The sequence below is a fragment of the Oncorhynchus keta genome, chromosome 34, assembly GCF_023373465.1.
Source record: "Oncorhynchus keta strain PuntledgeMale-10-30-2019 chromosome 34, Oket_V2, whole genome shotgun sequence".
Classification (NCBI taxonomy): domain Eukaryota; kingdom Metazoa; phylum Chordata; class Actinopteri; order Salmoniformes; family Salmonidae; genus Oncorhynchus; species Oncorhynchus keta.
This window is the reverse complement of record NC_068454.1, coordinates 29,149,678-29,176,962: the sequence shown is the minus strand read 5'-3', so window position 1 is coordinate 29,176,962 and position 27,285 is coordinate 29,149,678. Positions and strand designations below refer to the sequence as shown.

The window sequence follows — 27,285 nt, the reverse complement described above, 5'->3', positions numbered from 1 at the left end:
TCCCTTCTCCTCAGAGGAAATCTAGAGCTTGACCATTGGGTTCCAGATTGACCATTGGGTTCTTGGTCAACTCCCTTCTCCCCCGATTGCTTAGTTTGGCCGGGCAGACAGCTCTAGGAATAGTCTTGGTGTGTTCCAAACATATTCGATTGAAGAATGATGGAGGCCACTGTGTTCTTGGGGACCTTCGATGCTGCCTTAATGTTTTTGTACCCTTCCCCAGATCTGTGTCTTGACACAATCATGTCTCAGAGCTCTACAGGCAATTCCTTAGACCTCCGGGCATGGTTTTTGCTCTGACATGCACTGTCAACTGAGGGACCTTATATAGACAGGTGTGTGCCATTCCAAATCATGTCCAATCAATTGAATTTACCACAGGTGGACTACAATCAAGTTGTAGAAACATCTCAAGCGTGATCAATGGAAACAGGATGCAGCTTAGCTCAATTTCGAGTGTCATAGCAAAGGGTCTGAATACTTATGTAAATAAGGTTTTTACATTTACATTTTGAAAGACTGTTTTTTCCTGCTTTGTCATCCCAAAAAATATTTAATCAATTTTAGAATAAGGCTGTAATGTAAAAAAAAAATGGAAAAAGTCAAGGGGTCTGAATACTTTCCGAAGGCACTCTATATGTGTGAAATTCGACACATACACTGAGTGTACAAAACATTAAGAACATTAACCTCTTTCCATGACATAGATTGATCAGGTGAATCTAGGTGAAAGCTAGGATCCCTTCTTGATGTCACTTGTTAAATCGACTTCAAGCGCTAGCGGGACCTCCGGTGAAACTGGAGGGTGCGCAGTTCAAATAAATATTCATAAATACTATGGATTTTAAACATTTATGTACGTGTCTTATATTGTCTGAAAGCTTAAATTCTTGTTAATCTAACTTCACTGTCCGATTTACAGGAGCTATTTCAGAGAAAACATTACAGCAAAAACATCCCACATCAAAATATTTTTTCATTCACAAATAACAATTAAATATTCACTTACTTTTTGAAAATCTTCCTCTGACTTGTCATCCAAAAGGTCGCAGCTATAACATATAGTGTCATTTTGTTAGATAAAATCCTTCTTTATATCCCAAAAAGTCAGTTTAGTTGGCGCTATCGATTTGAGTAACCCACTCGTTCATCATGCAGAGAAAGGAATCCAAAAATCTACCCCTAAACTTTGTTTCAACAAGTCAAACTAAGTTTCTACTTACTCCTCAGATACCCTAAAATGTAATCAAACTATAATATTTCTTACGGAAAGAAGTATGTTCAATAGGAAACTGATTTTAGCAGGTGCGTACTGTCTTCATGGCGCGCATAAACACAAATTACAAAGACTGTGTCCTTCTGCTAAAACTGATATTTCTTATTCGTTTTTGAAGTCACAAGCCTGAAACCTTGAGCATAGATTACTGACACCCTGTGGAAGCCATAGGAATTGCATTCAGGGAGCTAATTTTCAATATTACCTTACTCTTTTATTTCTAAGACGATGATCTCTCAAAAATAATCTGGTTGGTTTTTCTTTGGATTTTCTCCTACCATATCTATTGTGTTATATTCTCCTACACTATTTTACCATTTCTACAAACTTCAAATCGTTTTCTTTCCAATGGTACCAATTATATGTATATTGGGGCGGCAGGTAGCCTAGTGGTTAAAGCTTTGGACTAGTAACCAGAAGGTTGCAAGATCGAATCCCTAAACTGACAAGGTAAAAATCTGTTGTTCTACCCCTGAAGAAGGCAGTTAACCCACTGTTCCTAGGCTGTCATTTAAAATAAGAATTTGTTTTTAACTGACTTGCCTAGTTAAATATAAAATATCCTGACTACAGGCTGTTTACTTTGGGCACGTCATTCAGGCGGAAATGGAGAAGAAAGGGGCCTAGCCCTTGATTGTGTATATGTGCTATTCAGAGGGTTAGTGGGCATGACAACATTTTTAAGTGCCTTAGAACGGGGTATGGTAGTAGGTGCCAGAACTGCAATGCTGCTGGGTTTTTCAAGATCAACAATTTCCTGTGTGTATCAATACCGGTCCACCACCAAAAGGACATCCATCCAACTTGACACAATTGTGGGAAGCATTGTAAGTCAACATGGGCCAGCATCCCTGTGGAACACTTTCAACACCTTGTATAGCACATGACCTGACTAATTGAGGCTGTTCTGAGGGCAAAAGTGGGGAGTGCAACTCACTATTAGGAAGGTGTTCGTAATGTTTTGAACACTCAGTGTTTAAGCACCCACCCTATTATTATTATTATCATTAATATTATGCTCCCAGAGGGTTATGCCCACTTCATGACCCTGTGTAGGTTGGGGAATACACAAACACACACACATGTTCTCTCATGTCTTAGATCCTGGAGCTCACAGAGTTGTTTTGTGTAATACACGTTTTTATTTTGCGGGGTTTCATCTTTTTTTATGTTGCATGTCAATGTATTGTTCTTCTCTGTTTCAGGTGTCCTACATCCATGGATTAGCTGTCTTTGAGAACTACCTGTATGCCACTCATTCTGACCCCTCCATTGGGAATACCATGGACATCTTCAAGATCCATCGGTTTAACACCACAGAACCCAGGACACTAACCAGCCTGGGGAGTTCCAGAGGAGCAATACGTGTTTACCACAGACTCACTCAGCCAAAGGGTAAAGGACATGTTTGTCAGGGTACTAAATGTTCTTGCTTGCTGGTGTCAAATGTACAGTGCTTGTGACGCACAAGCTCAGTGATTTCTGCATCAAATTTGCTGGTGTCAAATGTATCTGTAGCCTACATGTGACAAATGTTTTGTGAATCTGAGTTTTCTGCTTCACTTAATGTGTTCATCGTGTTGCAGTTATATTTGATGAGTCGCTAATGGACTTCCCTACTCCTCCCATCCTCTAGTTAGGAGTCACGCATGTGAGACGGACCTGTATGGAAAGCCAGGTGGATGCTCCCACATCTGTCTGCTGAGCGGTAGCTACAAGTCCAGGACCTGTCGATGTCGGACAGGCTTCAGTATGGGGAGCGACGGACAATACTGCAAAAGTCAGTGTCACATCTGTCCCTCATCCCATTATGTTATTAACATAGCCTATATTCCTGAAAGCACTGTATAAAAACAAGGTACAAAGGATGAAATTTAGTTCCCTCAAACTAAAAAAGTGTGTCCTATCACTTTAACACGTATTTTGTATTGCCATCAGTGTTTCTGTCCACATACAGTATCTCAGATATATCAGGATGTGTGTCATGCATACTGTATCGGTCTTTCTGTTGACACGAGTGAGGATCTCTTCTACATGGACCATGTATATCGCACTGCCTCAGATAGTCAGATAGACAGTGATGAAGACAAACGCTGGTTGAGACTTGCCCATTTGAAAATGATGTCCCACTATTGACCTGTCAGTAGCCGTGATTCATTATGGCCATAATGGAGTTTTAAGATCGTCTGCATTTGTTAGCTTGATGATCAATCCATGGACATTTTGTAGTTGACAATAAAAGCAGAAGATCAAATTGATCACACAATCAGAGGTCCACCGTATTTCGATCGGGCGTAGCGGAGCGCCTTCCCGCGTTCTCCCTCCGTGACACATTTGATTTATGCCTCTTTGCTAGATATTCTGATGACACCGGCTCTCTCTTCCCTTAGCCTAATGAGATTCAGTGCTAAATGGTTGTGCTTCTTCATACCGCATCACAGCCAGTCATGGGGTTTGTGATCTGGGTCTCATACAATGCTTAATTGTCTCTTGGGGTAGCCTGACTCTCCCTCACAGGATGATAAATTGAAGTGATGCATGTGTGGTCTGTCTTACACACGGCAGTATGGTCTCCTGGGTAGAGGCAGAGTGAGGAGAGGTCTGGTTCTTTCTTTGTAGCCCTGGAGGATCCCTAGGGTCCCACCCAGAACCCCCAGAGTGACTGGTGCTGGGTGGAGCTACCTCAGTTTTGCCTTTTTAGTCTCTCGCCTGACTTTCATATAGTTATTTCAGGCCAAGCTAGCTCGCGCAAAAACACTGATTATGGCTCACAAGACTACTGCTTTCTCAGTGTTTTTTAGCCAGTGTTCTTTAGCCAGTTTGCAACAAATGTGATTGAAGGTGACACAGTCATTAGCACTGATTACTTCTCCCATCAAGGAGAATAGATGAGCCTGGCCGTCTCAGATTAGGGCAACGTGGAATGTTAGAGGCTTTAATTCTGAGATCAGCAGCATTGAAGAATTACACCAATTAACTGACAATAAGTAGAGTAAAGAGTAAAGAACCCTTCTCTTTTTTTGCATTCTAGAACCCAAAAACGACCTCTTCCTGTTCTATGGTAAAGGTCGGCCAGGGGTCATCCGAGGCCTGGACATGAATGTGAAGTCCAGTGATGAGCACATGGTCCCGATCGAGGACCTGGTCAACCCCAGAGCCATCGACTACCACACAGAGTCAGGACAAATCTACTTCGCTGACACCACCAGTTTCCTCATAGGCCGGCAGAAAATAGATGGGAACAGCCGGGAAACGGTACTCAAAGATGGTGGGTTTATTTTTGATTATACTTTATATCAGGGATGGGCCACACTTTTGTAGGCCCAAGGATCAATTAGGAATAATATAATACACAAGGTGCAATTTCGAAATGTAGTTGTGCATCAGCAGTTTTTTTCTTGTTATGTGGATGTCGATTATGGCAGCCCCCCGCACCTCTCTGATTCAGAGGGATTGGGTTAAATGCATTAGACACATTTCAGTTGAATGCATTCAGTTGTACAACTGACTAGGTATCCCCCTTTTGCTTCCTTCCGTCAGTGACAGTCACTCAATTAGCCCATGTAAGCTGACATTTTTTTATAGAGGTAAGTTAGTTTAGCCAGCTATCTAAACATTTCTCTCCACCCTATGGCAAAATGTGTAGAATCGCAGGAAAGGAACTCTAAAACTCTCTGCTGTCAATAGGGGGGTTTGCAAGGTGCCCCCCCCCAAGAAAATTGTACCTAGGGCCCCCAAAAGGCTAGGGCCTGAATCTGACTGTATGTGTGGGTATGGATGTGGTTACGCAGCGGCCCATCATGAGTTCTGATTTTTTGTGGACCCCACCCCGATCAAAGTTTCCCATCCCTGCTTTATATGAAGCATCTTTACTCCTGTCTCCTTGACTAAAGGAACACTTTGATTGATTTTTCTTAGCAAACATCTCTGTAAATGGTATTAGTCATCAAAATGATAACAACGTTGCGCTGTCTGTATGCATCAGTTAATAGACTTTCTAAAGGATCCGTTTACAGTTGAGAAAAAAAAGAATGTCATGTCAGGGGCAGATAACAATAACATTGGTGTTCTATCACCTTGCAGACCTGGACAATGTTGAGGGGATCTCTGTGGACTGGATTGGTAATAACCTCTACTGGACCAATGATGGCTACAGGAAGACTATCAGTGTGGCCAGACTGGAGAGGGCCTCTCAAACCAGGAAGACTCTTCTGGAGGGGGACATGTCTCACCCCCGAGCTATTGTAGTGGATCCCCTCAACAGGTGAGCTCACTGAAGACAGGGCCAAATCATAGAACACCTGTATAATACAACAACAGTTTCACAAATGCCCTGATGTCAAAGAACAATATGGTTGAAAGTATGAGTTGTGTTTTCACATATCTATTCAAGGATTGTTTGCAGAAAAGAGAATATGCACAGCTCATTAAGCCTATATGATGCTGGTTTTAAACAAAGAAACAAACGCATGAGAAAAGGGTCAGGGATATTAGTGTCTTTGGGTGTTACGGTAGAAAAGCACATAAAGCACAGGGTCTATCTGGACCCATTCTGGGAGGGTGCATGCTATCCGGAATCCTTGGGACATCCCAACTCTGGCGTTACCCCATTGAAGTTCACATTTAAAATGGTTTTAGTTAGCTGGCCTTGACATGCTATTTCCTTCTCAGAAATAGCTAGCTACTGCACATTAGATGTCTTCACTGGTCAAAAAAGTTGGACCGTTCTGAAATGGATACGTGGCTTTCTTACCTGACCCAATATGCATAAATTATTTTATTTTTGACCTGTTCAGAATGTACCCGAAGAGAATCAGACTCGTTCTGAAAAAAAGACCCAAACAGACCCGTGCTGGTTCGGACCTGAGAGACCCGTTCAGATCCGAGAGTAGAAAGAGAAAGAAACCCCGACCGGGCGCTGCCAACTCCCTCAATAATCAAGTGATATTGGCCAAATGATCCACAGTTACATGTCCTTAAAAACTGCCTATAACAAATAACAAAACAAATATTTGTTGTGCTTCGATGTGTAGCATATTCAAAACTTTATAGTCTATTGTTTCAATTGTTTTTACTTCCCTAAAACAATAATTGTCCACCTCACCTTGAGTACTAAATGCCTCAGGGCATTGCATGCATACTGTAGGCCTATAGGCCTAGGTGGACCTGTCACGTCCTGACCTTAGTATTCTTTGTTTTCTTTATTATTTTGGTTAGGTCAGGGTGTGAGATGGGTGATATGTGTGTTTTTGTCTCATCTAGGGTGTTTGTACTGTCTAGGGGTTTTGTAGATTTATGGGGTTATTTCCATCTAGGTGTTTATGTAGGTCTATGGTTGCCTAGATTGGTTCTCAGTTAGAGGCAGGTGTTTATCCTTGTCTCTGATTGGGAACCATATTTAGGCAGACATCTTCTTTGGGTATTTCGTGGGTTATTGTCTATGTCATGTTGCACGTTAGCACATTGTTTATATAGCGGTCACATTCGTCTTATTCGTTTGGTTGTTTTTGTTGTTTAAGTGTTCTTCGTGTTCTTCGTGTTCTTCATTTAATAAAGAAGAATGTATTCACACCACGCTGCACTTTGTTCCCCTCCATACGACGATCATGACAGGACCACTGTATGATATTAATATTTAAAATGTAAATATATAGGAAGAGAAGCTTAGGTCTAGCACTAGAGCAACCGAGAGAAAGATAGAGCGCCATGTTCCCGACACTGACATGTATTTCCTTGTAGGCTACTTGTTAGATAGGCTGCTACTACTATACAGATATAGGCATATAGAAGGAGACTAATTTGTTAATTTTCCATCAAAATATTTTTTATATAAAGATAAGCAGTATATTATTAGATTAAAGTAGTAACTGGTAGGCCTCAAACATTCTTCCTTACCTTAAGTTCAACTGTCGGGAGTAATTTGGAACTCTGGTGGTCACTGCCTTTATAGGCCTTTATAAGCCAAATAATAGCCATACCACAGCAAACTTTCACAAACGTTTGTGAACTTTATTAGGGTAATACCAAAGTAGGCAAAAGTCAAGTCATTGTTTATAGGGAAAATACAAACAGGTTATTATCTTACCGCATTAAATTAAGTTTTGCACCTCGCCTTTTTGGTTTTTCCATTTCATGGTTATATTGCGGCAAACACAATATTTACTTATTTTGAAAAGAAAAGGGCTTAACAGAACCCAACAAATGACAGCAATAGACTAATGCTATTTATTTTTCAACAGGCCTATTTTTAACCCATCTCTAACTAAATATAGTACAACATTTAAAAGATAGTTCAAACTTCATTTAGCCAACGAAAATGTAAGCTATCAACAAAGTGATACACATTTTTGGGGGCATATACACTACTGTTTCGGTGTCACTTAGAAATGTCCTTGTTTTTGAAAGAAAAGCACATTTTTTATCCATTAAAATAACATCAAATTGACCAGACATAGTGTAGACATTGTTAATGTTGTAAATGACTATTGTAGCTGGAAACGGCAGATTTTTTTATGGAATATCTACATAGGCGTACAGAGGCCCATTATCAGCAACCATCACTCCTATGTTCCAATGGCACGTTGTGTTAGCTAATCCACGTTTATCATTTTAAAAGGCTAATTGATCATTAGAACTGTTGTTCTGATTGAAGATGCAATAAAAGTGGCCTAATTTTAGACGAGTTGGGTATCTGGAGCATCAGCATCTGTGGGTTTGATTACAGTCTCAAAAAGGCCAGAAACAAAGCACTTTCTTCTGAAACTTGTCAGTATATTCTTGTTCTTAGAAATGAAGTCTATTCAATGCGAGAAATTGCCAAGAAACTGAAGATCTCATACAACACTGTGTCCTACTCTCTTCACAGAACAGCACAAACTGGCTCTAACCAGAACAGAAAGAGGAGTGGGAGGCCACTCCTGAGTGGCTGGCACAACTGAGCAAGAGGACAAGTACATTAGAGTGTCTAGTTTGAGAAACAAATACCTCAAGTGGCAGCTTCATTAAATAGTACCCACAAAACACCAGTCTCAACGTCAACAGTGAAGAGGTGACTCCGGGATATAGGTCTTCAAGGCAGAGTTCCTCTGTCCAGTGTCCGTGTTCTTTTGCCCATCTTAATATTTTATTTTTATTGGCCAGTCTGAAATATGGTTCTCTTTGCAACTCTGCCTAGAAGGCCAGCATCCCGGAGTCGCCTCTTCACTGTTGACATTGGGACTGGTGTTTTGCGCATACTATTTATTGAAGCTGCCAGTTGAGGACTTGTGAGGCGTCTGTTTCTAAAACTAGACACTCTAATGTACTTGTCCTCGGGCTGAATCCGTTGTGACTTATCTGGACCAAATGTATTACTTGGGGCTCGGGCCAATTCCGGTGGTAGTTATCTGGCCCAATTGGGGCTACTCTCGATTGCGGCTACTCTCTAGCAGATGATTACCCTGGCTGCTTTATATAATTAACATTTCTTTATTTATTTTTCTATATTTTCAAAAAGTTTCTGTGATCAAAAAATACAATGAACATTTTGTATACATTTATTTAAATTTGCATTGGAACGCTTCTGGGGGTATTCTGGTAGGATGCCGGCAAAGTCAGCTGAATTCCGGTAGTCATAAATGGCACGATATACTTGGGCTGATTCTGGGCAGTCATTAATTTTGATTCCGGGCCAAGTCCGACACCCAATTCCAGGCGATTCAATCAGTTCTGGCCCCCCGGAAGAGGACCGCTTCTGGGAAAATTCCTCATTGCTAGCTGGGCTAGGCCAAGGCTCCATTCCCTCGTTATACGTGATGTGAGCAGCCGGAAGCAGTTTCAACGGGACATAAGCTACAGGTTTTATTGTGTCACAATTGGCTGACCCAGATAACAAGCTCACACAGTTCTCATCGACCACACATTACATTATTTCAATAACATGATTCCTCCTACATCAGGGGGTTTAATTTATTTTGTTATCATAACGGAGGAATAATCGCTTTAACCACTGAGCTTCTCAGTGACGGGTTGGCACATCTTTATTAAATTGTGGTTTGGGGTTGTCAGTGACCATTGGCCCGTCAATCAGCAGAACCAGATATTGTCTCCTCAGGTGAAATGTGTGGTTTTTCAGATCCTCCTCTGTTCTTCCAAGCTATATTTCCCTCTCTGCATGTCAACTCCAGTCTGTGTTAACATGATAGGGATTAACTTTGCCGACTTACTGTCTCAATCACTTACTGTATTTTTCTTTATTTTTCTTTCCCTACCACAGTCTCTCTTGCGCGCGTGCGCACACTCTTGAACATGCACACAAGCACAAACACACACACCTTTGTTTTGGATATTGCTTTACAGAGCTTTAGCCAAGGAGTGAATGATGTGGTGTGTGTGTTGAATTATTCATTGGGTCATGGAGATGACTTGCAGTGACAGAGAGAGCTTGATTCGCCCTCTATCACATTCTGTTTTATGTACCGCACATGTAGCAGGCAACTCCATCATTGATGAGACAGAAAAGGATGTGCAGCCCAGCAGTAACACTCAGAGGATACAAATCCCCTAAGCATGGTTACTAGAGACCACTAGATCATGTCAAATCATTGACCTAACCGCTTTTCAAATATCACAAGTCCATTGGGAATAGCTGAGTAAACCCCTGAAAAGATAATGATGCAAAGCAGGACCTGGTTTCTGATATGGGGATGAAGATGGACTCAAAGATTAAGTGGTGTATGGTGAATTGTGTATGTTTGGATCAATATTTATGTGCTGTGTCTTCAATTTTGTATGTCCAGTGTTTTCAGAAAGTATTCCCAACTCTTGACTTTTTCCAAATGTTGTTGTGTTACAGCCTGAATTTGAGATTTTGTGTCGTCACTGGCCTGCACTCAATACCCCATAATGTCAAAGGGGATTTATATTTTCAGAACTTTTTACAAATTAAGAAAAATTTAAATGTCTTGCGTTTATAGCTATTCAACCACTTTGTTACGTTAATAAGTTGCATGTTATCTTAATATATTGCATGGATTCACTCTGTGTGCAATAATAGTGTTTAACTATTTTAATATCTACCTCATCTCTGTACCCCACACATACAATTATATGTATTGTCGTGTCTTTGGCTATGCCGGATTAAGTGATATGATATGCTATAAATGTAATTAACTAGAAAGTCGGGCACCATGAAATAATATTTATAAAGCTGTTATCTTCCCGAATAAACTCTTAAAGACCTAGTAATATTTTAAATCAATAGCAGTCAATATTAATCGTCATCTCAATTCAGTCTCATTTGAAAGTTGTAAATTCTTAGTTATCTGCACGAACCCTGCTCATAAGTTGAATCAGCAATACAAAATTGGGTATAATTATTTATTTACTAAATACCTAACTAATCACACAGAATTACACATACACATAATTAAATCATAACTTGATTACAAATTACGTCATAAAGGAAAACGTCCCTAGCGGGCGGAACAGATATGACAGCGTGTTCCACAAAAGAAAAGGGCTGGGTTTGAGTGAAAGAGCAGGAAGACTGAGGAACAAAGTGAAGAAGCTGTGCTATCGTAAATACAGTATCTTATGCATTCTAAATTACCGCCCATTCGGAAAAGGAAAATGCAATAAATATTTACTCTGTGCTTCGGTAGGTTGGTGGTAGATGGAAGGCCGTGTTGCCCAACCGAGTCCTTAGAAAAATGTCTCTGGTTGTCAATTGGATACGTTGTAGTAACGTCGTTGGGTGATAGACGGGATACTCTGTTTGTTCCCTCCTAACCCTCGTTTGCATCTGCTGTTGCTAACTCAACGGCTAGGAGGTATCACTTCTGTAGTGAATAAGAGTTCAAAGTTCATACCATTCGCAACCAAAGCTCACGCTGATGTTGGCTTCGTTCTGTAGTTATTATCTGAACCATTCTGACATAGGAACGTCGTCCTACATCCTCGGAACAGGAAGTTATATTGTTGTCAAGGGCTTATATAGGAAGAGAGAGGAGGGCGTGTTTGAAAAGTTTTATAGCCCATGTCCCTTCACAGGGATGGGCCACTGATTGAGCAGAGCCCGGTGTTATGAAACCCAAATCTCACATTTTAGAAGCTAAAATCACATTTCATCCCATCACGAATAATTTCATGACAATTCAAAACAATTTCACAACAATTCCATGTGAATCCGATAACTCTGATGTGTAGACATTCCACTGTAGAGTTTGTCATCTTATCATTGATCAGAATGTCTCAGATGACAACCGAACTGACATCATATTCATTAAGTAACACCGCATATGTTCAATTGGACGCATTACCGGAATATAGTTCATTTCCCCCCATCTTCTGATGTTCCCAGAATCTCTATGTTAACCAAGGGTTTTGCTGTAACCTCAGTAGGGTAGAGAGAGGAACAAGGGGGGAAGAGGTATTTATGACTGTCATAAACCTACCCCCCAGGCCAACGTCATAAAAGTATGGTACCCCAGTCGAGCAGTGAATTCAAGCATATTCAACCACAAAGACCAGGGAGGTTTATATACATTGAAAATCCCATTTTGGACATGGTTAAGTTATTAATTACACTTTGGAGGGTGTATCAACACACCCAGTCACTACAAAGATACAGGTGTCCTTCCTAACTCTGTTTCACCACGAGGCCATTGGTGAGTTTAAAACAGTTACAGAGTTTAATGGCTGTGATAGGAGAAAAGACTGAGGATGGATCAACACCATTGTAGTTACGCCACAATACTAACCTAAATGACAGAATGAAAAGAATGAAGCCTGTACTGAATAAATATATTCCCGAAACAAACACCCTGTTTGAACAAAAGGCACTAAAGTAAAACTGCAAAAAACTTGGCAACGAGATGTACTTTATGTCCTGAATACAAAGTGTTATGTTTGGGGCAAATCCAACACAACACATCACTGAGTACCACTCTTGATATTTTCAAGCATAGTTGTGGCTGCATCATGCTATGGGTATGCTTGTCATCAGGCAAGGACTAGGGAGTTTTTTGGGATAAAAAGAAACAGAATAGAGCTAAGCACAGGCAAAATCCTAGAGGAAAACCTGGTTCAGTCTACTTTCCAACAGACACTGGGAGACAAATTAATCTTTCAGCTGACAGTAACCTAAAACACGAGGCCAAATATACACTGGAGTTGTTTACCAAGATGACGTTGAATGTTCCTGAGTGGCCTCGTAACAGTTTTGACTTAAATCATCTTGAACATCTATGGCAAGACTTGAAAATGGCTGTCTTGCAATGATCAACAACCAACTTGACAGAGCTTGAATAATTAAAAAAATAATAGTGTGTCAATGTTATTCAATCTAGCTGAGCAAAGTTCTTAGAGACTTACCCAGAAAGACTCACAGCTGTAACCGCTGCCAAATGTGATTCTAACAGTTGGAACAGTTGGATTCTATCCGTTTGTCACCAAAGCCTCATATACTACCCACCACTGCGACCTGTATGCTCTCGTTGGCTGGCCCTCACTTCATATTCGTCGCCAAACCCACTTGCTCCAGGTCATCTACAAGTCTTTGTTAGGTAAACCCGTAGCACGTGCTCCAGCAGGTATATGTCACTGGTCACCCCCAAAGCCAATTCCTCCTTTGGATGCCTTTCCTTCCAGTTCTCTGCTGCCAATGACTGGAACGAACTGTAAAAATCACTGAAGCTGGAGACTCATATCTCCCTCACTAACTTTAAGCAGCAGCTGTCAGAGCAGCTCACAGATCACTGCACCTGTACATAGCCAATCTGCATATAGCCCATCCAACTACCTCATCCCCCATACTGTTATTTTATTTATTTATTTTGCTCCTTTGCACCCCAGTATCTCCACCTGCACATCTATCTCTCCAGTGTTTAATTGCTATATTGTAATTATTTTGCCATTATGGCCTATTTATTGCCTTACCTCCCTTATCCTACCTCATTTGCACACACTGTATATAGACTTTTTGTACAGTATTGTTGACTACATGTTTGTTTATTCCATGTGTAACTCTGTGTTGTTGTTTGTGTCTCACTGCTTTGCTTTATCTTGGCCAGGTCGCAGTTGTAAATGAGAACTTGTTCTCAACTAGACTACCTGGTTAAATAAAGGTGAAATAAATACAGTTGAAGTCTGAAGTTTACATACACCTCAGCCAAATATATTTAAACTCTGTTTTTCACAATTCCCAACCTTTAATCATAGCAAAAATTCCTGGCCTTTGGTCAGTTAGGATTGCCACTTTATTTTAAGAATGTGAAATGTCAGAATAATAGTAGAGAGAATGATTTATTTCAGCTTTTATTTCTTTCATCACATTCCCAGTGGGTCAGAAAATTACAAAATGTAATTAGCATTTGGTAGCATTGCCTTTAAAATGTTTAACTTGGGTCAAACATTTCGGGTAGCCTTCCACAAGCTTCCCACAATAAGTTGGGTGAATTTTGGCCCATTCCTGCTTACAGAGCTGGTGTAACTGAGTCAGGTTTGTAGGCCTCCTTGCTCACACACGCATTTTCAGTTCTGCCCACACATTTTCTATGGGATTGAGGTCAGAGCTTTGTGATGGCCACTCCAATACCTTGATTTTTTTGTCCTTAAGCCATTTTGCCACAACTTTGGAAGTATGCTTGGGGTCATTGTTCATTTGGAAGATCCATTTGCGACCAAGCTTTAACTGATGTCTTGAGATGTTGCTTCAATATATCCACATAATTTTCCTACCTCATGAAGCCATCTATTTTGTGAAGTGCACCCGTCCCTTTTGAAACAAAGCACCCCCAAAACAAGATGCTGCCACCCCCGTGCTTCATAGTTGGGATGGTGTTCTTCGGCTTGCAAGCCTCCCCCTTTTTCCTCCAAACATAACGATAGTCATTATGGCCAAACAGTTCTATTTTTGTTTCATCAGACCAGAGGACTTTTCTCCATATGCAGCTGCAAACCGTAGTCTGGCTTTTTTATGGCGGTTTTGGAGCAGTGGCTTCTTCCTTGCCGAGTGGCCTTTCAGGTTATGTCAATATAGGACTAGTTTTACTGTGAATACAGATACTTTTGTACTTGTTTCCTCCAGCATCTTCACAAGGACCTTTGCTGTTGTTCTGGGACTGATTTGCACTTTTTGCACCAGAGTACGTTCATCTCTAGGAGACAGAACGCGTCTCCTTCCTGAGCGGTATGACGGCTGCGTGATCCCATGGTGCTTATACTTCCGTACTATGGTTTGTACAGATGAACGTGGTACCTTCAGGTGTTTGGAAATTGCTCCCAAGGATGAACCAGGCTTGTGGAGGTCTACATTGAGGTCTTGGCTGATTTCTTTTGATTTCCCCATAATATCAAGCAAAGAGGCACAGAGTTTGAAGGTGGGCCTTGAAATACATCCACAGATACACCTCCAATTGACCTTTAATTATGTCAATTAGCCTATCAGAAGATTCTAAAGCAATGACATAATTTTCTGGAATTTTCCAAGCTGTTCAAAGGCACAGTCAACTTAGTGTATGTAAACTTCTGACCCACTGGAATTGTGATACAGTGAATTATAAGTGAAATAATCTGTCTGTAAACAATTGTTGGAAAACTTACTTGTGTCATGCATACAGTAGATGTCCTAACCGATTTGCCAAAACTGTAGTTGGTTAACAATACATTTGTGGAGTGGTTGAAAAACGACTTTTAATGACTCCAATCTAAGTGTATGTAAATGTCCGACTTCAACTGTAAATATATATTTTTAAATTCAGGCTGTACCACAACAAAATATGGAATAAGTTAAGGGGTATGAATACTTTCTCAAGGCACTGTATGTTTGCAAAACAGATTTAGTCCCCGATTGGCATGGTTCATTGTTAGTTTTTATATTTACTCAATTGTAAGAAATCTATTTTGTTTGTGTATTTTAGTTGGATGTACTGGACGGACTGGGAGGAAGATGAAGTCAATGACAGCATAGGAAGAATAGAAAAAGCGTGGATGGATGGCTCTAACAGGCGGATATTTGTCACGTCTAACATGCTGTGGCCCAACGGCCTCACATTGGACCATGGGACCAGCACCATGTACTGGTGTGATGCCTACTACGATCACATAGAGAAGATTCACCTCAATGGCACTGGCAGACAGGTGAGTGGAGCTGGATTCCAGGGGCAAAACTGGTTGAAATGATGTCATTACAGACAGATAATGATGTCTTTTCAACCAGCTTTGGCTGCTGGGATGTCACCATTATAGTCTTCTAAAATTGCCATATTTATCTCTGCCATTTCTCTGGATTGCCTTACCTCTACTATCTCAGGTCTTTGAGTACTGGTGTACAGGTTGTGTTCTTTGATAACTGGTGTCTGATTTCTCATCCAGGTTGTGTACAACGGCAAACAGTTGAACCACCCGTTTGGAATTTCTCACTACCGGAACTCCATCTTCTGGACGGAGTACATGAACGCGTCTGTTTTCCAGCTGGATCTTACCTCTGGGGACGTTACTCTACTGAGAAGCGAGAGGCCTCCTCTCTTTGGCCTGCGTGTGTACGATGGTCAGAGTCAGCAAGGTTTGTCTGCTTTTACTTCCCCTTCTACCATCCCCAATAAATAAAGATTACCTTCAGAGAATGGAGTCTATGGATACCTGTTCCTACAACTTAGCACAAAACCTCCCCTACTATCACTATGTAGTCTATGGGTAGCCCAGATGTGTGGCTTTATGCAACAAGTTATGAATGCTTATATACTGTATGTAACATTCAATTAAAGTATTACCATCTATCAACAGTACTATGGCATCTTAAATGTACAGTGCATTCCCCTCCATTTATCATCCTAGAGATGTTTCTATAACTTGATTGGAGTCCACCTGTGGTACATTCAATTCATTGGACATGATTTTTAAAAGGCACACATCTGTCTGTATAAGGTCCCACAGTTGACAGTGCATGTCAGAGCAAAAACCAAGCCATGAGGTTGAAGGAATTGTCCGTAGAGCTCAGAGACAGGATTGTGTCGAGGCTCAGATCTGGGGAAGGGTACCAAAACATTTCTGCAGCATCGAAGGTCCCCAAGAACACAGTGGCCTCCATCATTCTTAAATGGAAGAAGTTCTGGACCACCAAGACTCTTCCTAGAGCTGGCCACCTGGCCAAACTGAGTAATCAGGGGAGAAGGGCCTTGGTCAGGGAGGTGACCAAGAACCCGATGGTCACTCTGACAGAGCTCAGTGTATGTAAACTTCCAACTGCAACTGTATGTAAATCAAATATTTCAGGTCTTAATTTTTTCTAAATTAGCAAAGATTTCTAAAAACCTGTTTTTGCTTTGTCATTATGGAGTATTATGTGTAGATTGGTGAGGAAGAAAAACTATGTAATCAATTTTAGAATAAGACTGTAACCTAACAAAATGTGAAAAAGTCAAGAGGTCTGAATATTTTCCGAAGGCATTGTACACCTTCTGTATCCTGTGAATGAGACAAAAGAAAAATATTGTATTTTATATGGTGTGTGTTAACTACATGGCCTCACATGTGAATCCTTAAAGAGTTGGGTGGGGTTAAGGCTTAAGAGGGTGTAGCTAAGTATTAGGTCATCATAATCAGTACAACCTTCAAAAAATATTTTACACACATCAGAAAATATGTGACCGACTGCCTCGATTCGGACTAAAGTAGCAACTTTTGAAATGCTGTTTTCTACATTTCACTCTGTCAATTAGGTTAATATTGTGAAGTAACTACAATGTTCTTGATCCGTCTTAAGTTGATCCACCCTAAGTTTTCTCTCATCACAGCCATTAAACTCTTTAACTGTTTTAAAGTCACAATTGGCCTCATGGTGAAATTCCTGAGCGGTTTCCTTCCTCTCAGGCAACTGAGTTAGGAAGGACGTCTGTATCTTTGTAGTGACTGGGTGTATTGATACACCACCCGGAGTATAATTAATTACATATAATTATTTTACACACATCATGTGTCCATTACAATCAATGCAAGAATCGGAATTCATGATTTGTCACCAGTACTTGAAAACGTGAATAAAACAGAAAATACATTATGCTCAATACATACAGTACCAGTCAAAGGTTATGACACACCTACTCATTCAAGGGTTTTTCTTTATTTTTACTATTTTCTACATTGTAGAATAATAGTGAAGACAGTAAAGCTATTAAATAACACATTTGGAATCATGTCGTAACCCAAAAAGTGTTCAACAAGTCAAAAATATATTTTATTTTAGAGATTCTTCAAAGTACCCACCCTTTGCCTTGATGACAGCTTTGCACACTCTAGGAATTCTCTCAACCAGCTTCATGGGGAATGCTTTTCCAACAAAATTGAAGGAGTTACCACATAATCTGAGCACTTGTTGGCCCAGGTCGGGTGATTGTGGAGGCCCGGTCATCTGATGCAGCTCTCCATCACTCGCCTTGGTCAAATAGCCCTTACACAGCCTGGAGGTGTGTTTTGGGTCAATCTCCTGTTGAACAAATGATAGTCCCACTAAGCGCAAACCAGATGGGGTGACGTATTACTGCTGAATGCTGTGGTAGCCATGCTGGTTAAGTGTGCAAAGCACCCCCACCGTCGATCACCGACAACGACGAGACAGCCTATAGGGAGGAGGTCAGAGACCTGTCCGGGTGGTGCCAGAATAACAACCTATCCCTCAACGTAACCAAGACTAAGGAGATGATTGTGGACTACAGGAAAAGGAGCACCGAGCACATCCCCATTCTTATCGATGGGACTGTAGTGGAGCAGATTGAGAGCTTCAAATTCCTTGATGTCCACATCAACAACAAATTAATATGGTCCAAACACACCAAAAAATCAAAAGAAATCAGCCAAGACCTCAGAAAAAGAATTGTAGACCTCCAGAAGTCTGGTTAATCCTTGGCAGCAATTTCCAAATGCCTGAAGGTACCACGTTCATCTGTACAAACAGTAGTACGCAAGTATAAACACCATGGGACCACGCAGCCGTCATACCACCCAGGAAAGAGACACGTTCTGTCTCCTAGAGATGAAAGTACTTTGGTGCGAAAAGTGCAAATCAATCCCAGAACAACAGCAAAGGACCTTGTGAAGGTGCTGGAGGAAACTGGTACAAAAGTATCTATATTCACAGTAAAATGAGTCCTATATTGACATAACCTGAAAGGCCGCTCAGCAAGGAAGAAGCCAGTGCTCCAAACCATTAAAAAGCCAGACTACGGTTTGCAACTGCACATGGGGATAAAGATCGTACTTTTTGGAGAAATGTCCTCTGGTCTGATGAAAGAAAAATTGAACTGTTTGGCCATAATGACCATCATTATGGTTGGAGGAAAAAAAGGGTGGCTTGCAAGCCAAAGAACACCATCCCAACTGTAAAGCACGGGGGTGGCAGCATCATGTTGTTTGGGTTCTTTGCTGCAGGAGGGACTGGTGCACTTCACAAAATAGATGGCATCATGAGGGAGGAAAATTATGTGGATATATTGAAGCAACATCTCAAGACATCAGTCAGGAAGTTAAAGCTTGGTTGCAAATGGATCTTCCAAATGGACAATGACCCCAAGCATACTTCCAAAGTTGTGGCAAAATGGCTTAAGGACAAAAAATCAAGGTATTGGAGTGGCCATCACAAAGCCTCGACCTCAATCCCATAGAACATTTCTGGGCAGATCTGAAAAAGCGTGTGTGAGCAAGGAGGCTTACAAACCTTACTCAGTTACACCAGCTCTGTCAGCAGGAATGGGCCAAAATTCACCCAACTCATTGTCGGAAGCTTGTGGAAGGCTACCCGAAACGTTTGACCCAAGTTAAACAATTTAAAGGCAATGCTACCAAATACTAATTGAGTGTATGTAAACTTCTGACCCACTGGGAATGTGATGAAATAAATAAATAATTCTCTCTACTTTTATTCTGACATTTCACATTCTTAAAATAAAGTGGTGATCCTAACTGACCTAAGACAGGGAATTTTTACTGGGATTAAATGTCAGGAATTGTGAAAACCTGAGTTTAAATGTATTTGGCTAAGGTGTATGTAAACTTCCGACTTCAACTGTAAGTATTCACACCCTTTACTCAGTACTTTGTTGAAACACCTTTGGCAGCGATTACAGCCTCGAGTCTTCTTGGTTATGACGCCACAAGCTTGGCACCCCTGTATTTGGGGAGTTTCTCCCCTTCTTCTCTGAAAATCCTCTTAAACTATTTCAGGTTTTATGGGGAGCGTTGCTGCACAGCTATTTTCTGGTCTCTCCAGAGATGTTCGATCGGGTTCAAGTCCGGGCTCTGGCTATGCCACTCAAGGACATTCAGAAACTTGTCCCGGAGCCATTCCTGCTTTGTCTTGGCTGTGTGCTTTGGGTTCTTGTCTTTTTGGAAGGTGAACATTCGCCCCAGTCTGGAGCGTGTTTTCGTCAAGGATCTCTCAGTACCTTGCTCCGTTCATATTTGCCTCAATCCTGACTAGTCTCCCAGTCCCTGTTGCTGAAAAACATTCCCACAGCATAATGCTGCCACCTCCATGCTTCCCAGTAGGGATGGTGCCAGGTTTGCTCCAGACGTGACGCTTGGTATTCAGAGAAAGATTTCAATCTTGGTTTCATCAGAGCAGAGAATCTTGTTTCTCATGGTCTGAGTGGCTTTAGATGACTTTTGGCGAACTCCAACTGGGCTGTCATGTGCTTATACTGGTGAGTGGCTCCCGTCTGGCCAATCTACCACAAAGGCCTGATTGGTGGAGTGCTGCATAGATGGTTGTCCTTCTGGAAGGTTCTCCCATATTCACAGAGGAACACTGGAGCTCTGTCAGAGTGACCATCATGTTCTTGGTCACCTCCCTGACCAAGGCCCTTCTCCCCTGATTGCTCAGTTTGGCCAGGCGTCCAGCTCTAGCAAAAGTCTTGGTGGTTCCAAACTTCTTCCATTTAAGAATGATGGAGGCCACTGTATTCTTGAGGACCTTCGATGCTGCAGAAATGTGTTGGTATCCGTCCCCAGATCTGTGCATCTACGGACAATTCCTTGGGCCTCATGGCTTGGTTTTTGCTCTGACGTGCACTGTCAACTGAGGGACCTAACATAAACAGGTGTGTGTCTTTCCAAATCATGTCCAATCAATTGAATTTACCGTAGGTGGACTCCAATCAAGTTGTAGACACATCTGATCAATGGATGATCAATGGAAACAGGATGCACCTGAGCTCAATTTAGAGTCTCATTGCAACGGGTCTAAATATCTATGTAAATATGTTTTTTTTTGTTTTTTGTTATACATTTGCAAACATTTCTGAAAAACCTGTTTGAGCTTTGTCATGTTAGGGTATTGTGTGTAGATTGTTGAGGATTTGTTTTTATTTAATCCATTTTAGAATATGGCTGTAACAAAATGTGGAAAAATTCAAGGGGTCTAAATACTTTTCCTGTCAATGGTTGTGGTTACTTGTGTAGCACTGTTGCAATATCGAAAACAGAAAGTGTCCAGATAAAAATATTTTATCAACTTTTACCAGTATTAGGTGACACTCACCTTGATTGATGGATCATGTGAAGGAAACGCTATAATGTTTACGTTCAAATTCCGTTCCTGTGAATTAATGATGTGAGACATACGTCTTGTTTCCTTCTAACAAGTCACATAAACAGACAATTATAATGATAACGTAATAAGGCATTTACTTTGATAGTAACGCACACATGTCCAAAGTTATCATTAGTAGTTAATAAGGCAATGCGATTGTACTTGGGCTCTTGTCCGGCTCAGTAATGCCTTAAACTTACATTGTCCGCAACAGTAAAATGGGCTAATTCTATGTGAATTTATGAGGCGAAACTGTTTTTAGAAAATAAAACTTTTGAGAAAAGAATTTGAAATTGATAAGTTGAAACATAGCCTGTAGATAATTAGCAGGCAGTGTGGGTTAACTGTTCTGTTACGTAACAATCACATTTTGGAACAGTGAATGCATTCTGACATCACACTCGTAATGGGCGACCATTAGAGATAATTTGGAACTCACACGTGACAAGGTTTTAAGCTAATTTTTACTCCTGGATGTATTTAGGCTTGCCATAACAAAGGGGTGACTTACTGACTCAAGACATTTCAGCTTTTCATTATTAATTAATTGGTAACATTTTTGAAAAACACACGTCTACTTTGACATTATGGGGTATTTTGTGTAGTGACATTTCATGGCTTGCGTAAGATGTTGCATAAATTGACAGTGGCAGCAATTTTACTTTGATTTCTACTCTATGGAAATGAAAGACTGACTCAACATAGTGCTGCCTGCTGTCTGTGTGGTGGATGATGATATGTTCCTGTTGTGGGTAGATTCATAGATAGAAGAAGAGAGAGATGCATGATGCAGTTGGTTGATGGTGCAGAACTGTAGGGCCTCACAGCCAGGTCCGGTCCTGGCCGTTCTGCCGACCTAGGTGAGACCAAAAAAATGACCACCCTCCTATATACCCACAAAACTAGAATAGTCTAAAATACTTATTTTCCAGATTTTAAAAAGTTAGGCTCATTTTAGGTTCTGAAAAGTGACAATACTTATTTTCCAGACGTTGAAACTTCCAACTCTCCTTAAGAACAAAATGTACCAGATTTTAACGTCTTTGGTTGAAAATACATATTTTCCAGACTTTGAAATCAGGTTCAGTTCTGAATGAAAGTTGAAATTACGTAATTTACAGACACTGAAAATACGTATCTTTTGGGAATTGATTATATGGCTGAATTTCAACTGCACATACTGTACATTCTCAATTAAGTAAGCGTTACATCACAATAATAGTTTTTTTCACAATTTAATACATGAAAGAAGAGCTAACTGAATATTGCAACAGAATATGAATCCCTTTATCTTTCAGAAAAATATTTATATTTAGCCTATTTAACCTCTAGCGTCGAGCAATCCCGTATCCGGGAGCGTAATCATAGCCTCAAGCTCATTACCATAACGCAACGTTAACTATTCATGAAAATCGCAAATGAAATGAAATAAATATATTGGCTCACAAGCTTAGCCTTTTGTTAACAACACTGTCATCTCAGATTTTCAAAATATGCTTTTCAACCATAGCTACACAAGCATTTGTGTAAGAGTATTGATAGCTAGCATAGCATTAAGCCTAGCATTCAGCAGGCAACATTTTCACAAAAACAAGAAAAGCATTCAAATAAAATCATTTACCTTTGAAGAACTTCGGATGTTTTCAACGAGGAGACTCTCAGTTAGATAGCAAATGTTCAGTTTTTCCAAAAATATTATTTGTGTAGGAGAAATCGCTCCGTTTTGTTCATCACGTTTGGCTAAGAAATAAAACAGAAAATTCAGTCATTACAACGCCAAACTTTTTTCCAAATGAACTCCATAATATCGACAGAAACATGGCAAACATTGTTTAGAATCAATCCTCAAGGTGTTTTTCACATATCTATTCGATGATAAGTCATTCGTGGCAGTTGGGTTTCTCCTCTGAAGCAAATGGAAAAATAGACGCAGCTCGAGATTATGCAATAATTGCAATGGAGGACACCAAGCGAGCTCCTGGTAAATGTAGTCTCTTATGGTCAATCTTCCAATGATATGCCTACAAATACGTCACAATGCTGCAGACACCTTGGGGAAACGACAGAAAGTGTAGGCTCATTCCTTGCGCATTCACAGCCATATAAGGAGACATTGGAACACAGCGCCTTCAAAATCTGGGGCATTTCCTGTTTGAAATGTAATCTTGGTTTCGCCTGTAACATCAGTTCTGTGGCACTCACAGATAATATCTTTGCAGTTTTGGAAACATCAGAGTGTTTTCTTTCCAAAGCTGTCAATTATATGCATAGTCGAGCATCTTTTCGTGACAAAATATCTTGTTTAAAACGGGAACGTTTTTTTATCCTAAAATTAAAAGAGCGCCCCCTATATCGAAGAAGTTAATATATGTAACGGATGTGAAACAGCTAGCTTAGTTAGCGGTGTGCGCTAAATAGCGTTCCAATCGGTGACGCCACTTGCTCTGAGACCTTGAAGTAGTAGTTCCCCTTGCTCTGCAAGGGCCGCGGCTTTTGTGGAGCGATGGGTAACGATGCTTCGTGGGTGACTGTTGTTGATGTGTGCAGAGGGTCCCTGGTTCGGGTATGGGCGAGGGGACGGTCTAAAGTTATACTGTTACATTGATGCTGTTGACCCGGATCACTGGTTGCTGCGGAAAAGGAGGAAGGTCAAAAGGGGGGTGAGTGTAACGGATGTGAAACGGCTAGCTTAGTTTCGTGGGTGACTGTTGTTGATGTGTGCAGAGGGTCCCTGGTTCGAGCGAGGGGATGGTTTAAAGTTATACATATAGGCATAAATTAATTGTCTTTATTTGCATACATTTAAATGTGATAGACAACTCATCACAAACATCTAATCTCAACCGGCGGGTTGAGTTGCCCAATTAGGATAAACAAATTTTGTATTGGAATTTGTATAGACTTTTTACATCATAAAAAAATATATACATTAATTAACATGAATGTCTGCTTCAGTTACTGATAATGGATAATGTTAGTCCAACTTTATCAGGATATATCCTGAATTTATTTGCAATGAGAATCAATGTTTTTACACAGCGGGAAATGCATACATATATTATTTTTCACTATGATCATCAATTTACGGATACAAACTTGAAACCATTGCTTGCTGTTTGGGGTTTTAGGCTGGCTTTCTGTATAACCACTTTGTGACATCTGCTGATGTAAAAACGGATCTATAAATACGTTTTATTTGAAATCCCTGATTATCATGACAATTTAGCCCACGGGGTGAAACTCCTGGACAGCACTTGAGAGTCACCTGATTGTCCATTTAACTTTGACCGGTCCTGTTTTTAGGATATGGTGTCATATTCACATCGAAGCTCCTTTTTTATTTGATTGGGCGCGGTTTACGTTAGGCGCCATTTAGGTTAGGCTATTTGATCGGCGAAACGTGTATGATGTAAAATGTGACAATTTCATAAGTTAGGCTACAGAAAACGGCACATACTCTTTCTACCATAAGCTATAGTCTACATGATTGCTGTTAGATATTTTCTTACGGAACGTTGGTAGAGCGCCGCAGCGGTGTCTCCAACAGCACCCTGGTGCACTGGACAAGCGAAATATTTTGTGCCCCTGCCTTTGACAAAGTGGGCACTCTTTATCACGGGGCGGCATCAGCGCTCACCTAAATAGCCTATATTCTGTACCACTGGGTGAGAGAAATTGTAATTGTTTTTGGGAAAAGTTATGTGAGGTTTTTTGTTGTTGGAGGTGCGTCTTGGTCAGTTGAGCTCGGAAAATGCCGCCCTCGCCAATCTGCCGCCTGGCTAATAGGCGGGCCAGCCCTGCTCACAGCAGGTAGAACCCATGTTATCCTGCCGAAGTGTCGGTGAATCACTGTTTAGTGTTCCCGACTGTGTACACGTGGAGCAAGGGGAAGCGTGATTACTGTCATCTCCTCTCAGAAACAGAGAAAGTACCAACACTAATTATCTACTTGGTAATCAATGGATTAAGGGGCATTTTGAGATTATTCACTGCTTGTGGGTTTTTCATTTGTGTAATAATTTCTATTGTTTCCCATCAAAATAATATCGAATCAAATGTATTTATATAGCCCTTCGAACATCAGCTGATATCGCAAAGTGCTGTACAGAAACCCAGCCTAAAACCCCAAACAGCAAGCAAAGCAGGTGTAGAAGCACGGTAGCTAGGAAAAACTCCCTAGAAAGGCCAAAACCTAGGAAGAAATCTAGAGAGGAACCAGGCTATGTGGGGTGACCAGTCCTCTTCTGGGGTGGCCAGTCCTCTTAATACAGTTTGTTAGAGTGGTGTAGGATTGTGGTATGCCAAGGATGTGATGCAGAGAAAGAGTGATGGAGAATACAGCTGGCAGTATGAGTTCTAATTCTCAGCATGGGGGAAAGAAGAATTTCGCTGGCCATTCCTCCAAAACTCATGTCACCAAAGAGATTAATTGTCCCTGCTGTCCTCTGAGTATTACTGATTGGCTCTCACAAAACAGAAACCTTTATCTCATTGGCTCAGGCATTGCCTTTGGACCTTACACTAAACAAAACCAACAATGGACTCCAATGCCTCAACTTTATAAGTGACAGTTTCTTCACACAAAGACAGTTTCTTCTCTCTTGAGAACGGTTGGCTTTGTCCTAAAAGACAAATTATTTTCCTGAAAGAATAAAAATGTCAAATGGCTCCTCTCCACAATGTCCCCAATAATTCATTTGACGTGTGGTTATAAGATGATGTGGCACCCACCTGGCACATCCTTCTCAAACAGGAAATGGCTTTTGTATTAAGGATATATTTTATGTGTGTTTCTTCACAGTTCACATTGACCTTGTTGTTCCGTTGTTCATAGAGAGAGAGACGACGACAGACGGAACATCAAAAGAGAAACATGACAAAATACAATAATAATGCTTTAGAAGAATATGATTTCCTGTAAATAATGGTACTACTCTGTAATTCCAGGTGACAATGCATGCAGAGTGAATTATGGGGGATGCGGTACCCTCTGCCTCTCTATCCCAGGGGGCCGAGTGTGTGCCTGTGCTGACAACCAGCTCCTGGAGAAGAACAATGTCACCTGCTTAGGTATAGTAGAACCATGAAGTGAATTAGCCAGAGTAGTACAATTGCACTGTAGACAAGCTACGAAATGAACATGGTTTTCTCTCACAAATATTTTGTGATTATTTTGTATGCTTGACTTTTCAATGGAATTAATTCCACTGTGGTTTAATTTGGCTCAAGTCTGTTTCTGTTATTAAAGTACTTTTCTCTGTTATGTCTGTTAATTAAGTGTCATCAGGGGGGGTGGAGCCACAGCTCTGTAAGAGCGATGAGTTTCAGTGTCGTAACCATCGCTGTATCCGTGCGTCATGGAAGTGTGACGGAGATGATGACTGTATGGATGGAAGTGACGAGGAGCCCCATAACTGCTGTGTGTATTTATCTGTCTGTTGTCTCTGTCCTGCACACACACACACACGCACACGCACACGCACGCACACATACACACAAACATTCACACACACCACTTACCATGCAACGTTGCATAAGTTGGCCCTTTCTTGCTATCAACTTTTATCTCGCTAAACGTCATTGATACTGTATGATTCAAAGCTGGTGAATATTGCCCACTCCTCTCCTTTCTTCCCCATCTATTTTCCTCAGAAGAGAATTGGCTGTTGATTGAATCAATAAGATAAACACCATGTTAGACGCTTGGATGCTGACTCATTTCTCACTATGAAATATACTATAATGTAATCTTCTGCCAGAATGATCAGATTTGCAAAATCTATTATCTGCCCTGCTGGAATGTCTGCATGCCTTCTATCTAACAAGATTTGAGACATTCTGACCCAAATTCCTGCTTCGCATTGCTGTCTATCATTTGTACTGAACTCTTCAAGTCAGAAACGGTAAATGTCAGGTTTGTAAGTCCTTTACCAGGCAAATTTCATCCCACAAATGAAATGGTGCTAAGATGATATGAGTGTCTGTGTATTTCAGCCAACCACAGTTGTCCCATAGACCAGTTCAAGTGCCTCAATAATCGCTGCATCCCTAAGAGATGGCTGTGTGACGGAACTAATGACTGTGGGAACAATGAGGATGAGTCCAACACCACATGTTCAGGTAACTGATAGAATACCTCAGCTTTTTCTCAGATCTGCAGTCCGGCAATTGCATTGTGTTATGTAGTATACTGTATGTCACTGGCATTTTCTAAGCTATGATTATAAATTGATGTGGTACACTTCACTTAGTCAAGTGGACTATGTATAGTTAAAGAATGCAAATCTCTACCCCCTAGCAACTTCAACTTCCTCCGCAGAAAGGTTTCTGCACATCAAAGCATCAAATAGCAGGGTAGTCAAACATTCCTAGTCATGTCTTGCGACACTATACAAGCTAGCAGCCACAATCAGTGTGATCAATCTCATGTGAAAGCTCAGAATCAGAG

General features: G+C 40.9%; 1 protein-coding gene across 1 annotated transcript in view; it reads left to right on the top strand.

Moving 5' to 3' along the window:
• The window catches only part of lrp1bb (low density lipoprotein receptor-related protein 1Bb), a 410,377-nt gene that overhangs the window by 210,815 nt on the left and 172,277 nt on the right, over positions 1–27,285 (top strand). The window contains exons 9-17 of the mRNA XM_035749708.2: positions 2,482–2,671; positions 2,913–3,056; positions 4,308–4,544; positions 5,360–5,540; positions 15,175–15,394; positions 15,629–15,818; positions 25,785–25,907; positions 26,116–26,256; positions 26,832–26,957. Of these exons, the coding sequence (XP_035605601.1) occupies positions 2,482–2,671; positions 2,913–3,056; positions 4,308–4,544; positions 5,360–5,540; positions 15,175–15,394; positions 15,629–15,818; positions 25,785–25,907; positions 26,116–26,256; positions 26,832–26,957 (1,552 nt within the window). The remainder of the gene's footprint in view (positions 1–2,481; positions 2,672–2,912; positions 3,057–4,307; positions 4,545–5,359; positions 5,541–15,174; positions 15,395–15,628; positions 15,819–25,784; positions 25,908–26,115; positions 26,257–26,831; positions 26,958–27,285) is intronic.